At 42.4% G+C, this 16,494-nt stretch overlaps 1 protein-coding gene, 2 non-coding genes and 8 pseudogenes across 3 annotated transcripts; 1 reads left to right on the top strand and 10 right to left on the bottom strand.

Annotated features, from left to right (window-relative positions):
* The first annotated feature begins 132 nt into the window (after positions 1-132).
* LOC148104945 (uncharacterized) lies at positions 133-7,305 on the top strand. Its single transcript, XM_087839425.1, has 13 exons — positions 133-425; positions 1,086-1,222; positions 1,486-1,792; positions 2,439-2,521; positions 2,687-2,739; positions 2,962-3,004; positions 4,155-4,225; positions 4,428-4,517; positions 4,636-4,946; positions 5,062-5,240; positions 5,521-5,690; positions 6,233-6,447; positions 6,547-7,305. The coding sequence occupies exons 1-13, from the start codon at positions 236-238 to the stop codon at positions 6,780-6,782; spliced, it is 2,085 nt and encodes a 694-aa protein (XP_087695551.1). The 5' UTR covers positions 133-235; the 3' UTR covers positions 6,783-7,305.
* A 3,973-nt stretch (positions 7,306-11,278) lies between these two features.
* On the bottom strand, positions 11,279-11,397 carry LOC148104944 (5S ribosomal RNA; annotated as a pseudogene).
* Positions 11,398-11,787: 390 nt separating this feature from the next.
* LOC148104943 (5S ribosomal RNA) lies at positions 11,788-11,906 on the bottom strand. Its single transcript, XR_015718798.1, has one exon. It is a non-coding gene; the product is annotated as a 5S ribosomal RNA (ribosomal RNA).
* Positions 11,907-12,296: 390 nt separating this feature from the next.
* On the bottom strand, positions 12,297-12,415 carry LOC148104942 (5S ribosomal RNA; annotated as a pseudogene).
* Positions 12,416-12,805: 390 nt separating this feature from the next.
* On the bottom strand, positions 12,806-12,924 carry LOC148104941 (5S ribosomal RNA; annotated as a pseudogene).
* Positions 12,925-13,314: 390 nt separating this feature from the next.
* On the bottom strand, positions 13,315-13,433 carry LOC148104940 (5S ribosomal RNA; annotated as a pseudogene).
* A 390-nt stretch (positions 13,434-13,823) lies between these two features.
* LOC148104939 (5S ribosomal RNA) lies at positions 13,824-13,942 on the bottom strand (annotated as a pseudogene).
* A 390-nt stretch (positions 13,943-14,332) lies between these two features.
* LOC148104938 (5S ribosomal RNA) lies at positions 14,333-14,451 on the bottom strand. Its single transcript, XR_015718796.1, has one exon. It is a non-coding gene; the product is annotated as a 5S ribosomal RNA (ribosomal RNA).
* A 390-nt stretch (positions 14,452-14,841) lies between these two features.
* LOC148104937 (5S ribosomal RNA) lies at positions 14,842-14,960 on the bottom strand (annotated as a pseudogene).
* Positions 14,961-15,849: 889 nt separating this feature from the next.
* Positions 15,850-15,968, bottom strand: LOC148104936 (5S ribosomal RNA; annotated as a pseudogene).
* Positions 15,969-16,358: 390 nt separating this feature from the next.
* Positions 16,359-16,477, bottom strand: LOC148104935 (5S ribosomal RNA; annotated as a pseudogene).
* Between the last annotated feature and the right edge of the window lie 17 nt (positions 16,478-16,494).

The following is a 16,494-nucleotide window of genomic DNA, read 5'->3' as shown; positions in this document are numbered from 1 at the left end:
GAGAAGCACAAAAACAAAATAAGAATCACAAAAACAAATTAAGAAGCACAAAAACAAAATTGAGAAGCACAAAAACAAAACTGAGAATCACAAAATCAAATTAAGAAGCACAAAAACAAAATTGAGAAGCACAAAAACAAAAGAAGAATCACAAAAACAATTTGAGAAACACAATTACGTTAAGAAAACCGGAAAGGGTAGGTACCAGTCGGCAACAGGAGACATCACTGATTGGATGTCCGCGCTGTTCGTCTTTGGAACCGGAAGTTACTCTGCCTGTAGCGCATTTCGTTTGAAGAAGAACGGCGGAATGTTTTGTCCTAGCTGTGGGAAAAAGCTGGTTGACGAGTCACCGAACTTTTGCAGCGGCTGTGGCGAGAGGCTTTATCACGCATCTTGCATCGGAGACACTTCACTCCCATTGAGTAAGTTAATAAGCATAATAAAATGTTTGTTATTAATTGATTTATTAGCCTAGCGTTAGCTGTTTCCAGACCATAGCAGACCAGAGGGCTGTTCCACTAAGCGAGCTCAGAAAATCGAGGCTCATTTGAAAATGCACGCAGCTGTCAAAATGACTGCTCAAGACCTTTCTAGTAGTGAAGGTTTGAGGGCAGTTCTAGTGTTAACAAACCTCGCAGCTAGGGTGCCACGGACCAGACTTGTCCACAAGCATATTGCATAATGAATGAGCAGAAAGACTGCAGGTTAGCCTCGTTGCTGGAACCGAATTTGGGGCAATCGAGCCTGGATTTTCAGAGTGAGCCTGGCTTTTGGGATTAGCTTGCTTCGTGGAACAGTCCTCTGAGCATTTCCACAACTGAAACGATAATAAATTAGTTCATTTATTATGTTTGGTTAACTTTAGAAACTAACACTATTATGTGTCTATACATTAAAACTTACTGGTGTAGAATTGTATTGGTCAGTAGTATCAGTTGCATTGTCATTCCTTGGTAGAAATTTTCTAGTGAGATTATTCAGTGTTGTCCTTATTTGCGTGTTGTGTGGACAATGGAATGTCACATGAATTAATGTCTTTAATGTGTGACATTGTAGTACATTTTTCCTTTGTTTCCCTTTAGCATCACAGACTACCTCAAACTGCCCGACTCCAACCTTCAGCACCTTCATAGAATACAGAAAAAAGAAAAATGAAGAGAGGCAAAAGTTTTCTGAAGGGAGGAAGGGCTTAAAGAAAAAGGAAAAAAGAAAGGTTCAGGTAGTTTGGCTAGCTCAGTCTGAAAACAAGTTGAGGTTAATTTTCTAATGACATTCTTTTGTTATTCCTTAGGGGAGTTGTGTAGAAAATGTTCAGTGTAGTAAAGCTATCCAGAATAAGAACAATTGTTTACGAGTAATTGTACATTTAGGTTGTCAGGAAGATCCCTCTTTTGCAGTTAATAAATATTCAAGTTTGAATAGATCTGCTTAGAGTCATATTAGTATCTACTTGGCCCATTGTTCATGTCTTTTTCCTTACAGATAAATGTCAGCTTGATGACCATTAAAAAGGGTGGTTTGAAGCCATACCGTGGAAAAACTATTTTCCTAACAACAGACCCTGACGCTACTGCCACAAGTCTGCTCAATCAAGCTGTTAAAAAAATGAAGGACTTTAACAAAGATCTAAAAGATGGACCTTTCCTTCTTCTGTATCCGGATGGCACTGAGGTCATTACTGTCCCTGGAACACAAAGACCATTTACACTTGAGGCTTATAAGGCTGAAGTTGGCAAGCCTTATCAAAGAATCACTGTTTTCATCTGCTTGAAGAGTGACTTTGAAGATGGTAAGCTGCTAATGTTTGTTTGGATTTTGACACACATTCCCTTAGTTTCAACAACTGCTAATTTTGAAATTGTGAAATGATAACATTACGCATAAAGCACCCAAGTCAATAGCATACCTACATAAAAATGGTGAATGGCCTGTATTTGATATAGCACCTTCTAGGGTTCTACAACCCCCCCAAGACACTTCACAACAAAACCAGTCATTCACCCACACACATTCACACACTGCTGGTGATTAGCTACAATGTGGACACAACTGTCCTGGGATTCACTGACTGAAGCAAGGCTGCTGTACACAGATGCCACCTATCCCTCCCACTACCACCACCTGGCATGGAGGGTGAAGTGTCTTGCCCAAGGACACAACGACTGCGACAGACTGAGCAGGGCTCAAACCTTCAACCTTTTGATTACAGGGCGGGCTTTTAACTCCTCTGCCACCATTGCTCCCTAAATTAGCTTGTATATGTTATGTTTCTTCCTGGAAACATGAAATTCAGCCATTTTTGGATCTACTGAGTCATGAGTTTTCAATGCTAACTTTATGCCTTTCGTATTAATCTATTATTGATGATCAAATAAAGTTTCATACATTAGTATGAATTTAGTTAGCTTAGCTTGATTTGTTTTCATGTTTTGTAGTTGGAGAAAATTTAGACTTGTCTGACTCTGACCCAGAGATTGTTATTAAAAGGCCCTCTGAGTTTGATCTTGCTGATACACTGGTAAGTACAATTTAAAATTTTCTATAGAGTTTTCTTGTTGTTTAGCCACCACCATTTGCCTCAGTTCAGTAAAACAGGTAATAGTTATATGTGAAATACATTTTGTGTGTGTGTGTGCGTGCTCGCGTGTGTTTGTTTGTTTGTTTGTTTGTTTGTTTGTTTCAGCCATGGGAACTTCAACATGAAAGCAGTCCTTTACAGAAAGCGGCAGAATATGAGTAAGTGATATTTTAAGAACATGTAATCTTTTACTGTTTTTTGCCTACACTTTGTATTAATGAGATATACACTTTTGTCATTCATTCTGTATATGGTTTTTGGAACATGGACTACATAATACTTGTATTGCTTGTTTCTTAATCAAGATGCTTAAATATTTTCAAAGTGTCAATTAATATTTTCACAGTACACAACAATAATGCTTTTCTTTGTTCTCTAAGGAAGGGTGCTGGGGATCTTGTGCTTGCTAATGAAGTACAACAGGTAAAAAACTTTTTTATTTGTAAAACAGTGCAGCAGACAATCTCCACCGCCTTTACTTTGCAATTAGATAACGATTCACTGTTTGCTTATTCATTGTTATTATACAATGCATTTCACATCCTCAATTTTCATACTATCAATAGATTATAACATCCACCCCTTAAAGGTACAATAAGTCATACTACATGAAATAATCACAAAGCAGTCTAATGTCTCAATCATGTTGGAAAGAAGGTTACATTGAAACTGTGTATGACTCGTCTTTGTCATCTAGAATCTTCTGGCGCTGATCCGTAGCCATGAAACTCATGGAGGGAGAGTCACTCGTTTGTTTATAAAGATAGACTGCAGTACACAAATTTGACCACAGGATGTTATTCTTATTTCATTCTTACTTATTGTACCTTTAGATAATCTATTGGGATAGGGAACCTAAGGTACATCCATCTACTTCCGGACCATGGGTCCCCTACTGCTAAAAAAATAGGAGTCTATGAGCCAATAAAAATTATTTTCTGATCCCGTTTGCTGTGTGCCATGGATTTAAAATATGATGTCCGTGAAGTATATAAACACATTTTGATGCCAAAAAGTGCTTAAGCGACAGGTGGCAAAGGTTATTTTAGGTTTTGTTTGAAAAGACGTGGCGAAATGTAAATGTTCGTCTCACAAAATTGACATCATCGAACCAGACACAGAGAAGAGGAAAAGCTTAGTTTTGTTTAGCGAGCTTCGAATCCTTCTTCCAGGATGATGTGGAGAAAACCACTATAAATCTGGCCATGTGATAATTAGCAGCTACGCTGGGGGAGAAAAGCTTCTGAGGCGACGTCATATTTGTGACATCTGACTTGTAGTCATTTTAATGACGAATTTTTACAAGCTAACAAACCTCAAATTACATTACAGACATAGTCGAAACACAATTATTTATTATTTAAATTGAAGTACAACATATGTGTGATTCAGAGAGTAAGGCAAAGCAGACCAGAAAATAACTTTTATAGCTCCATTCACTTCCATTCATTTTTCTTTTGTTCAGGGACCCATGAGCAGACCAGAAGGGGAGGAGACTTAGGCTCCCTATATTAAAATAATTATCAATTGGTCAAATATGAATTTTCATTCATGCTCATTTCTGTATTTCCAGGTCATAGATTTGGAAGAAGAAAACGATACAGGCACTACTGAATGCCTCACTGTCGAGAGCTCCTGTTACAGGTGCGTTGTATCTTGAGTAATTATTCCAGAGGGTTTCACAAAATACATACACACAATTATTATAAATGTATGTAGTTTGACTCTTTTACATTAGATTCTTCAGAAAAAAAAAATAGTAGAATCGTTCTATAAAACTGGAACTGCATGTTTATGCATTTGTCTTTTTGCATCTACACTTTGTGTACATGTTTTCACTCTGCAGAAACTACACACAGCTGTTTGAACCGATTGTGATTGATGATGAAGATCCTACTCCTAACGAAGCCAAAGCTGAGCCCCCAGAAGAACCTGTGTTAGTAATTTAAACATTTGAATCCAATTAACCGCCATCTTGTTCTGTACAAGACATCATGCAATCATGAGAGAAGTATATACACCTTTAAAAAATAAGTTTCCCTTTTTTTTTTTAGAGACACCAATTTGCAGGCACATGAAATTATTGCAAATTTGGCACTGGAACTTGACCACAAGAAGGTCAGCAGGTTCAATATATCAAGGTCAGCTGTATGGGATGGAGCTGTTAGAGGATTTCGACGCAGCACATACTCTGACAACTACGACATGTTCATCAAGTTTAATGATGATGCTGGCAGCTTTGAAGAAGGTTTGGATACAGGTGGCCCGAGGCGTGAATTCCTCACACTTCTTATGGGCAGTCTGAGAAATCGCCCCATCTTTGATGGACCTCCAGAGAGCCGTTATCTTGTATATAATTCAAGAGGTGGATGTTTTCTCCGTAATTATTACAATGGAAATTTTAATAAAAATTGGCTTATTTTTTTCATTAGCATATTTAATAGCAATTAACCATGATAATTATGTGCCCTGTATAACAGCTGCCAGGCAAGATGAGTACTTTTTAGCAGGAAAGATGATCGCTGTATCCATTGTGCATGGGGGACCAGCACCACATTTCCTCTCCAAGAACCTGGTCAACCACATCACAGGGAATCAGAGTTTCAGCGCCACTGTAGAAGATGTGCAAGATGAGGAGATCACAAAAGTTCTACATCAGGTAGAAAATTACCTAGGCTCAGGGAATGGGTTTACTTAGAAGACACTTGGGGCCAGTTTAAAAGATTTAATCAGGATAAAAGTTATCCGGGTTGGATCATATCTTGAAAGTAGGTTCAAGGTAGATTCTGTAATCTGAAAGGACAGATTTCCACCTCCCAACAACACAAGTGAAATAACAAATTGATTATTTTTTTAATCCAATGTTTGAATGAATCATAAAAGTAGTGAAAATTATATTTTTGTTTTTCTTACAGTAAACCTTTTTTTTTTTTTTATAGGTCCTGAAAGCTGAATCAGAGGAGTCTTTGCATAATCTTATTTTGCAAAACAGCACAATCTTCCAAACTGCTGGATGCCTCAGAAACGTCAAGCCTTGTGAGAAACAAGCATTTGTGGAGGAGTACCTCAGATGGTACATCCTTGAAAGAAACCAAAGTCTCATTCAACGGTAAACTCATTACTCCTTTTAAATTCAGGATGGCCAGTTGCTCATCACAGCAGCCACTGACATTTTCAGACCTTCAGATGTATATGAAAAAACTGATTTAGTAGCATCCGTGTGATCTGATGAACAACAAGTTAATTCCTGAGCCACTGTTGCACGCTATTAACCTTTTGACACTAGAACTCTAATTTAGTATACATTTATTGTTCACAATGACCCATAATAATCATAGTCATGCAACATGATTAATTTTTCAGTTATTTATAAAAAGAGGTGAGCCCTTGTTTGACACACTTGTTTATTCCAGTGTGAAAGCACTATTTTTTTTTAAATGCTGAAATCCCAATGAGCTCTTCTTTTTTTGCTGTCACAGTTAATTTCTGAGCACTATGGATTGTTTTTGTGTATGAGTGATTCTATGCATTTGAAATCTGTCCAAATTTATAATGAAAGATCTAGTAGGTAAAGACATTTAAACACAATTTAGAAGACTGCAATAGTTATAGCTATAAACCAATTATTAGTTATTTGTCTATCCTTTGCAGATTTAAAGATGGACTGGAAAGTCTGAATTTTTTAAGTGCACTGCAACAACATTCCAGTGTGCTGGCCCCACTCCTATGCTTCTCTGCCAAGGCCCTGACTGCTTCAGAACTGGAGAGCATGTTCAGACCAGATCTCAGCCCAGCAGGAAGCAACAAGCGGCATAAGGAGGTCCTAACACTTGGCTTTTGGGCAGATTATCTCCTTGATTGTGAAGGTTTGAATGGCCGTTTTTATTTGTTTATAGTTTTATGAAAGGAGAGGTAAGGAATTTAATTTTCTGTAATGTACTACAGTGTTTACTTTCTTCTTTCAGAGAAGGCAACAGCAGTGTGCCTGGAAGATTTGATGATGTTTGCCACAGGGCTGACGGCAGTTCCACCGGCAGGAATGACACCACCACCATGCATCCAGTTTTTAAGTGATTCGCCTTTTCCAGTTGCAAACACCTGTGCAAATACTCTGAAGCTACCCATCTGTGACTCATACAGCATCTTTAAGGCCAACATGGACTTTGGAATTCAAAATGCTCCAGGATTTGGATGTTCTTAAATCAGCAAGGTCATCAAGTTACAGTTACTGAGTTACCCTGTTAGGTTCAGCTGCCGTTGGCACACTACTTAACACATTCATGTGACAAGCAACTTCCATATTGTTAAACATTTAGTTGTTTTAGTTGTTTTTTCTGAATATTGTATGTTGGAAAAGTGACAGAAATGCTGGACACTATTTGTAAATGGTTTTATTAAAGAAAATTTTAAATGTTTCCTTGTGGTTAAATGTTAATATTTAAATCCATGCCAGTTGCTGTATATTATGAACAATATTATATTCAATTTAGCAAGAGGGAAAGGAAACACTACTAACATTAAAAAATGAAGGAAAAACAGAAGGGCTGGAGCACTCAAGTAAGTCCAAAGGTTTTATTAGGTGCAAAAAAAGGAAAGAAACTAACGTTTCGACACCGTGTGTGTCTTCGTCAGAGTAACTCTGACAAATGTCATTACAAACTGAAGTTCAGTTGGTATCTAAAACCCAGCTATGTCCTTCAGGGCCAAATACAGTTCTGTGGCCGATTCCCAGTCTTGTGGCTGCTGCAGTGTGTTTTGTTGTACAGCCTGTTGTAAATATTCCTCAATGTTTGGATCACCACTCAATCCAACCGGTAGCCCCTCCTCGGGAAACACATCCAGTTCCCTCTCCTCAACAGCAAATCCACAGTCTCTTGAACCATATCTGCAAAATGAAAATAGAACAGTGAAGGATTTTTTGCTGACAATATGGAACTATATAAATCAACGCATGCAGTGAAATGTTATAAACTGCTCTATCATACTTATGTGTAAAATTATGAATATATATTAACCAACTTAAGCAATAACAACACCTTGCATTTAGTTTGATGCAAAAGGTTAATTCATTTTGTTAAGAACTCAAATACCTGTGAGGCAAGAGATAGAGTTCGTTTGGAATCCCCCCTGGACACGATGCAAGTCTGCTTGGCCGGATCCTGTGTTTGTTCCAGAGGTCTTTGCATTCATCCAGGTCTTTCTGTAGAACCCCTCTGAAGCAGAATCTCAGCAAGCATTGGTGTTCGTGGCTTCCATTTAAGTTTCCAGAGTCTCTTAGGTCTCCAAAAAGGTTCATCCAAAACTGAGACCTGGGTATATAATTAATATTTAAGAATCAATTTAGCTTTGTTCTTGGTCATTTTATAGGGTTTGTTACATTTTGGTCCCATTTAAAACATGCCACAAATGGATGTCAAACAAAGTAATGCATATTAGTTTTCCATAAATATTGTAGCGACCCTGCAGTAATGTTCTTGTTAAAAATGCTGTATTCTTTTCACTCTGTTCTGTGTGTTGATTGTGAGGAGTGGAGAGTTTGGTCTGAGTTTTTCATTTTGTATTGGCGTCGTTAAATCTAGGCAAGCATGATCATTTCGGCACAACAGCTGACAGTGACCATTTTGAGTTCCTGCAATAAAGTGACGGCTGTTAACGTCTATCTCATCCAACTTTTCAACACGTCCAGCAGGACGCTACTCTATTTTCTTAAATGCATGTAAAAAAAAAAAAAAACGATCTGATCAGCTTTCACTGTAGCTTACACCTACCAGACACAAATGTACCCACCTTCCTCTTCTGAAATAAGACCACCATGACTCGATGCGCTGATTCCCAGTAGATGATCCATAACTGTGGCTTGACGATCCAGCATAATAGTCCGTGTGCGCGTGACGGAGGGTACACTGTATTGCTGCCATAGTCCCATTCTCAGTCCCGAAGTCTGTTCGTAATCTCATTGGTATCACACCAAGACTCTTTACACAGTTTATATAATTGTGAGCTATAACAGCCGGGTTGTTGTTTGTTGCTCCACACACAAGCCACATCAGTCTTCTTGAAAAGCCATCTATACATTCTGACAGGGCCAAGCCAAAGGGTTTCAGTTTATCATAGCCATCTACATGCCATATGTAATTGGGCCCCATGGAGTGATACGTGCGTCTTGTGAACCTCCTTCGAGTTCTCAGAGCGATTCCTTGAGGATTTAGTTGTCTCAACAGCCTCATAACTACATCACGCTTGACACGCAGCTTGTGTTTTTGTTTGAGAACTTGCCACATGGTCCGATATCCAAACAATTGTCCTGGTCCTCGAAGCTCGGACAAAATGGCACGCCTCACCTCAGGAAGTGGAGAATAGTTGCCTCGTCTGTACAGTCCAGATTCTTTTAAATGCGTTTTCAGTGTACGCATACTAATTGAAATGTCACGATTACACTTGAGCATATCCAGTATCACCTCGTATGTATGTCCTGAATCAAAATATTCTCGAATAGCGACAGCTATGTTTGGGTCACCGCTAATGTTCATGTTTGAAAAAAATGCGCTACAGGCAGAGTAACTTCCGGTTCCAAAGATGAACAGCGCGGACGTCCAATCAGTGATGTCTCCTGTTGCCGACTGGTACCTACCCTTTCCGGTTTTCTTAATGAAATTGGGCTTCTCATTTTGTTTTTGTGATTCTTCTTTTGTTTTTGTGCTTCTTAATTTGATTTTGTGATTCTCAGTTTTGTTTTTGTGCTTCTTAATTTGATTTTGTGATTCTCAGTTTTGTTTTTGTGCTTCTCAATTTTGTTTTTGTGCTTCTTAATTTGATTTTGTGATTCTCAGTTTTGTTTTTGTGCTTCTTAATTTGATTTTGTGATTCTCAGTTTTGTTTTTGTGCTTCTCAATTTTGTTTTTGTGCTTCTCAATTTTGTTTTGTGATTCTCCATTTGTTTTTGTGTTTCTCAATTTTGTTGTTGTGTTTAGCAATTTGTTGGTGTGATTTGCACTTCAGGGCCTCTCAATTTTGTTGTTGTGTTTAGCAATTTGTTGGTGTGATTTGCACTTCAGGGCCACCGTATATAACCCTACCTGCATGCTTGCCTAATACCCTAACCCAAAGACTCAGTTTAGCATTTATCCAGCAGCACAGGCCCTGGATTTTTGAAGATGGCCTCAGGAACCAGCACAGGGCCTGGTGTGGTGTAGTTAGCCTCGGCCAGCAGCACTGGCCCTGGTGTGTTGTAGGTGGCCTCAGCCAGCAGAACAAGACATTGGTGAAAACAGCCAAAAGCAATGTCGTTAATGTGCGCTCATTAATGGGCAGCTGCTTTGGGTCTTTTACAGTTTTTTCTGAATGCTTAAACACTAACTGTGATTCTTATAGCACAATTTCTAAAACTATTAATACTTATAGCAAAACCACTCACTGAGTTTGCAAAACTAAAAGCACAAACACTGCTTTGCACTCAGTTTGCCATTTTGTAACACACACTTTGCAAACCTGTAGCTACAATCCACTGCACAGCACTCTTTTTGCAGAACTGTAAACACAACTCACTGCTTTACACTCAATTTCCAAATGATCAACACACTCCTAGCAAAACTATACACATTTATGGCTATTATTTACACTATTTTGCCAACTGTCTGGCACACTGTCACATGTAAAAACTTTTTTAGATAATTAGTTCACTTTGCAATCAGCCCAAGCACTATAATACAGGTAAGCTCTGTGTGTGGAGTACAATTGAGGGAGCAGGAAGAGTGAGAAGTAGAGGAGGCCGAGGAAGAGGACGTGGAGGTGAAGAAGTAGGATGAAGAGGACGACAAGGACAAGGAGGAACAAGAGGAGGACGACGAGGGGGGAGAGGACGAGGAGGGGGGAGAGGAAGGGTTAGAAGAGTAAGAAATAGAATTGCTGATGACATCAGAGCTACAATAGTGGACCATGTAATCAACCGTGGAATGACCCTGAGGGAAGCTGGCCGACGGGTTCAGCCTAACTCGAGCCGCTACACTGTAGCAAGCATCATAAGGACATTTTGAAATGAGAATCGGTTAGTACAGTCACTTTGCACTAAGATTTGTAGCACTGCCATATGCTAATGAGAAACACAACAATACCATAGATGTAAAAATACTGAAATTGTTACTTTACAGAATTGCTAGATGACCAGATGCTGGGGGCAGAGGACGCATGTTCACTGCAGACCAAGAAACCCATATAATCAACATGGCGACTGCAAATAATCCTATACTTGGAAATAAACACTTGTGTTTGTTTTGATGTGTGTAAATAAACACCAGTACTTGAAGTTTGGATCCCTTCATGTTTACAGACCTATGACAAAAGTATGAGCTCAAACTGACATGGCCTAGCTTGTGCACAGAGAAAGCAAAAGCCAGATGTGTTTTGTATTCATACCATGAGTGTGCAGTTGGCGCATTGTGTGCTTAGTAGATGATGGCTTGTGTGTACTGTTTGATACGAAAACACCATTTTTACGAAGGTGTGAAGAGTTAATCTAGCTGTGTTCGCTTTTGCAAGAGAACTACAATGTTTTGATAATTGGGTGACAGGTTTTCTTATTTGTGTGTAGAATTTTGCAAAAATAGCCAATAGTTACAAAAAATGTGCTTAAGCAATCAGAAAAAACTGTAATACACCCCTTCTCTGGATCAAAAGCAGTTCAATGACATGAAAATGAAAGGCTTACAGCACCAGGTCTTCCCAGGCAGTCTCCCATCCAAGTACTAACCAAGCCCAGCCCGGCTTAGCTTCCGAGATCAGTCGAGGTCAGGCATGCTCAGGGTGGTATGGCCGTAAGCTGCTGCCCACAGCACAATGTGTCAATTTATTTAATCAAGTGATGAGGTGGCCAGTACCTGAAGTTACGAACACAATCCTATAACCCTACCTGCATGCTTGCCTAATACCCTAACCCAAAGACTCAGTTTAGCATTTATCCAGCAGCACGGGCCCTGGATTTTTGAAGATGGCCTCAGGAACCAGCACAGGGCCTGGTGTGGTGTAGTTAGCCTCGGCCAGCAGCACTGGCCCTGGTGTGTTGTAGGTGGCCTCAGCCAGCAGAACAAGACATTGGTGAAAACAGCCTAAAGCAATGTCGTTAATGTGCCCTCATTAATGGGCAGCTGCTTTGGGTCTTTTAATACACCCCTTCTCTGGATCAAAAGCAGTTCAATGACATGAAAATGAAAGGCTTACAGCACCAGGTATTCCCAGGCAGTCTCCCATCCAAGTACTAACCAAGCCCAGCCCTGCTTAGCTTCCGAGATCAGACGAGGTCAGGCGTGCTCAGGGTGGTATGGCCGTAAGCTGCTGCCCACAGCACAATGTGTCAATTTATGGAATCAAGTGATGAGGTGGCAAGTACCTGAAGTTACGAACACAATCCTATAACCCTACCTGCATGCTTGCCTAATACCCTAAGCCAAAAACTCAGTTTAGCATTTATCCAGCAGCACAGGCCCTGGATTTTTGAAGATGACCTCAGGAACCAGCACAGGGCCTGGTGTGGTGTAGTTAGCCTCGGCCAGCAGCACTGGCCCTGGTGTGTTGTAGGTGGCCTCAGCCAGCAGAACAAGACATTGGTGAAAACAGCCAAAAGCAATGTCGTTAATGTGCCCTCATTAATGGGCAGCTGCTTTGGGTCTTTTAATACACCCCTTCTCTGGATCAAAAGCAGTTCAATGACATGAAAATGAAAGGCTTACAGGACCAGGTATTCCCAGGCAGTCTCCCATCCAAGTACTAACCAAGCCAAGCCCTGCTTAGCTTCCGAGATCAGACGAGGTCAGGCGTACTCAGGGTGGTATGGCCGTAAGCTGCTGCCCACAGCACAATGTGTCAATTTATGGAATCAAGTGATGAGGTGGCCAGTACCTGAAGTTACGAACACAATCCTATAACCCTACCTGCATGCTTGCCTAATACCCTAAGCCAAAGACTCAGTTTAGCATTTATCCAGCAGCACAGGCCCTGGATTTTTGAAGATGGCCTCAGGAACCAGCACAGGGCCTGGTGTGGTGTAGTTAGCCTCGGCCAGCAGCACTGGCCCTGGTGTGTTGTAGGTGGCCCCAGGCAGCAGAACAAGACATTGGTGAAAACAGCCAAAAGCAATGTCGTTAATGTGCCCTCATTAATGGGCAGCTGCTTTGGGTCTTTTAATACACCCCTTCTCTGGATCAAAAGCAGTTCAATGACATGAAAATGAAAGGCTTACAGGACCAGGTATTCCCAGGCAGTCTCCCATCCAAGTACTAACCAAGCCAAGCCCTGCTTAGCTTCCGAGATCAGACGAGGTCAGGCGTGCTCAGGGTGGTATGGCCGTAAGCTGCTGCCCACAGCACAATGTGTCAATTTATGGAATCAAGTGATGAGGTGGCCAGTACCTGAAGTTACGAACACAATCCTATAACCCTACCTGCATGCTTGCCTAATACCCTAAGCCAAAGGCTCAATTTAGCATTTATCCAGCAGCACAGGCCCTGGATTTTTGAAGATGGCGTCAGGAACCAGCACAGGGCCTGGTGTGGTGTAGTTAGCCTCGGCCAGCAGCACTGGCCCTGGTGTGTTGTATGTGGCCTCAGCCAGCAGAACAAGACATTGGTGAAAACAGCCAAAAGCAATGTTGATAATGTGCCCTCATTAATGGGCATCTGCTTTGGGTCTTTTTATACACCCCTTCTCTGGATCAAAAGCAGTTCAATGACATGAAAATGAAAGGCTTACAGCACCAGGTATTGCCAGGCAGTCTCCCATCCAAGTACTAACCAAGCCCAGCCCTGCTTAGCTTCCGAGATCAGACGAGGTCAGGCATGCTCAGGGTGGTATGGCCGTAAGCTGCTGCTCACAGCACAATGTGTCAATTTATGGAATCAAGTGATGAGGTGGCCAGTACCTGAAGTTACGAACACAATCCTATAACCCTACCTGCATGCTTGCCTAATACCCTAAGCCAAAGACTCAGTTTAGCATTTATCCAGCAGCACAGGCCCTGGATTTTTGAAGATGGTCTCAGGAACCAGCACAGGGCCTGGTGTGGTGTAGTTAGCCTTGGGCAGCAGCACTGGCCCTGGTGTGTTGTAGGTGGCCTCAGCCAGCAGAACAAGACATTGGTGAAAACAGCCAAAAGCAATGTCGTTAATGTGCCCTCATTAATGGGCAGCTGCTTTGGGTCTTTTAATACACCCCTTCTCTGGATCAAAAGCAGTTCAATGACATGAAAATGAAAGGCTTACAGCACCAGGCATTCCCAGGCAGTCTCCCATCCAAGTACTAACCAAGCCTAGCCCTGCTTAGCTTCCGAGATCAGACGAGGTCAGGCGTGCTCAGGGTGGTATGGCCGTAAGCTGCTGCCCACAGCACAATGTATCAATTTATGGAATCAAGTGATGAGGTGGCCAGTACCTGAAGTTACGAACACAATCCTACAACCCTACCTGCATGCTTGCCTAATACCCTAAGCCAAAGACTCAGTTTAGCATTTATCCAGCAGCACAGGCCCTGGATTTTTGAAGATGGCCTCAGGAACCAGCACAGGGCCTGGTGTGGTGTAGTTAGCCTCGGCCAGCAGCACTGGCCCTGGTGTGTTGTAGGTGGCCTGAGCCAGCAGAACAAGACATTGGTGAAAACAGCCAAAAGCAATGTCGTTAATGTGCCCTCATTAATGGGCAGCTGCTTTGGGTCTTTTAATACACCCCTTCTCTGGATCAAAAGCAGTTCAATGACATGAAAATGAAAGGCTTACAGCACCAGGTATTCCCAGGCAGTCTCCCATCCAAGTACTAACCAAGCCCAGCCCTGCTTAGCTTCCGAGATCAGACGAGGTCAGGCGTGCTCAGGGTGGTATGGCCGTAAGCTGCTGCCCACAGCACAATGTGTCAATTTATGGAATCAAGTGATGAGGTGGCCAGTACCTGAAGTTACGAACACAATCCTATAACCCTACCTGCATGCTTGCCTAATACCCTAAGCCAAAGACTCAGTTTAGCATTTTTCCAGCAGCACAGGCCCTGGATTTTTGAAGATGGCCTCAGGAACCAGCACAGGGCCTGGTGTGGTGTAGTTAGCCTCGGCCAGCAGCACTGGCCCTGGTGTGTTGTAGGTGGCCTCAGCCAGCAGAACAAGACATTGGTGAAAACAGCCAAAAGCAATGTCGTTAATGTGCCCTCATTAATGGGCAGCTGCTTTGGGTCTTTTAATACACCCCTTCTCTGGATCAAAAGCAGTTCAATGACATGAAAATGAAAGGCTTACTGCACCCGGTATTCCCAGGCAGTCTCCCATCCAAGTACTAACCAAGCCCAGCCCTGCTTAGCTTCCGAGATCAGACGAGGTCAGGCGTGCTCAGGGTGGTATGGCCGTAAGCTGCTGCCCACCGCACAATGTGTCAATTTATGGAATCAAGTGATGAGGTGGCCAGTACCTGAAGTTACGAACACAATCCTATAACCCTACCTGCATGCTTGCCTAATACCCTAAGCCAAAGACTCAGTTTAGCATTTATCCAGCAGCACAGGCCCTGGATTTTTGAAGATGGCCTCAGGAACCAGCACAGGGCCTGGTGTGGTGTAGTTAGCCTCGGCCAGCAGCACTGGCCCTGGTGTGTTGTAGGTGGCCTCAGCCAGCAGAACAAGACATTGGTGAAAACAGCCAAAAGCAATGTTGTTAATGTGCCCTCATTAATGGACATCAGCTTTGGGTCTTTTAATACACCCCTTCTCTGGATCAAAAGCAGTTCAATGACATGAAAACGAAAGGCTTACAGCACCAGGTATTCCCAGGCAGTCTCCCATCCAAGTACTAACCAAACCCAGCCCTGCTCAGCTTCCGAGATCAGGCGTGCTCAGGGTGGTATGGCCGAAAGCTGATGCCCACAGCACAATGTGTCAATTTATGGAATCAAGTGATGAGGTGGCCAGTACCTGAGGTTACGAACACAATCCTATAACCCTACCTGCATGCTTGCCTAATACCCTAAGCCAAAGACTCAGTTTAGCATTTATCCAGCAGCACAGGCCCTGGATTTTTGAAGATGGCCTCAGGAACCAGCACAGGGGCTGGTGTGGTGTAGTTAGCCTCGGCCAGCAGCACTGGCCCTGGTGTGTTGCAGGTGGCGTCAGCCAGCAGAATAAGACATTGGTGAAAACAGCCAAAAGCAATGTCGTTAATGTGCCCTCATTAATGGGCATCTGCTTTGGGTCTTTTAATACACCCCTTCTCTGCATCAAAAGCAGTTCAATGAGTTGAAAAAGAAAGGCTTACAGCACCAGGTATTCCCAGGCAGTCTCCCATCCAAGTACTAAACAAGCCCAGCCCTGCTTAGCTTCCGAGATCAGACGAGGTCAGGCGTGCTCAGGGTGGTATGGCCGTAAGATGCTGCCCACAGCACAATGTGTCAATTTATGGAATCAAGTGATGAGGTGGCCAGTACCTGAAGTTACGAACACAATCCTATAACCCTACCTGCATGCTTGCCTAATACCCTAAGCCAAAGACTCAGTTTAGCATTTATCCAGCAGCACAGGCCCTGGATTTTTGAAGATGGCCTCAGGAACCAGCACAGGGCCTGGTGTGGTGTAGTTAGCCTCGGCCAGCAGCACTGGCCCTGGTGTGTTGTAGGTGGCCTCAGCCAGCAGAAAAAGACATTGGTGAAAACAGCCAAAAGCAATGTCGTTAATGTGCCCTCATTAATGGGCAGCTGCTTTGGGTCTTTTAATACACCCCTTCTCTGGATCAAAAGCAGTTCAATGACATGAAAATGAAAGGCTTACAGCACCAGGTATTCCCAGGCAGTCTCCCATCCAAGTACTAACCAAGCCCAGCCCTGCTTAGCTTCGGAGATCAGACGAGGTCAGGCGTGCTCAGGGTGGTATGGCCGTAAGCTGCTGCCCACAGCACAA

The sequence above is a fragment of the Neolamprologus brichardi genome, chromosome 3, assembly GCF_056152115.1.
Source record: "Neolamprologus brichardi isolate AB-2024 chromosome 3, ASM5615211v1, whole genome shotgun sequence".
In the NCBI taxonomy this organism is placed as follows: Eukaryota; Metazoa; Chordata; class Actinopteri; order Cichliformes; family Cichlidae; genus Neolamprologus; species Neolamprologus brichardi.
This window is presented reverse-complemented; position numbering and strand designations above follow the sequence as displayed.

Bases quoted from the DNA above. Each gene is read 5' to 3' on its own strand.
- LOC148104945 (XM_087839425.1), top strand. From the start codon at position 236: ATGTCCGCGCTGTTCGTCTTTGGAACCGGAAGTTACTCTGCCTGTAGC. The intron at 426-1,085 runs GTAAGTTAATAA...GTTTCCCTTTAG, and splicing joins AGACACTTCACTCCCATTGA to CATCACAGACTACCTCAAAC. The intron at 5,691-6,232 runs GTAAACTCATTA...TATCCTTTGCAG, and splicing joins AACCAAAGTCTCATTCAACG to ATTTAAAGATGGACTGGAAA.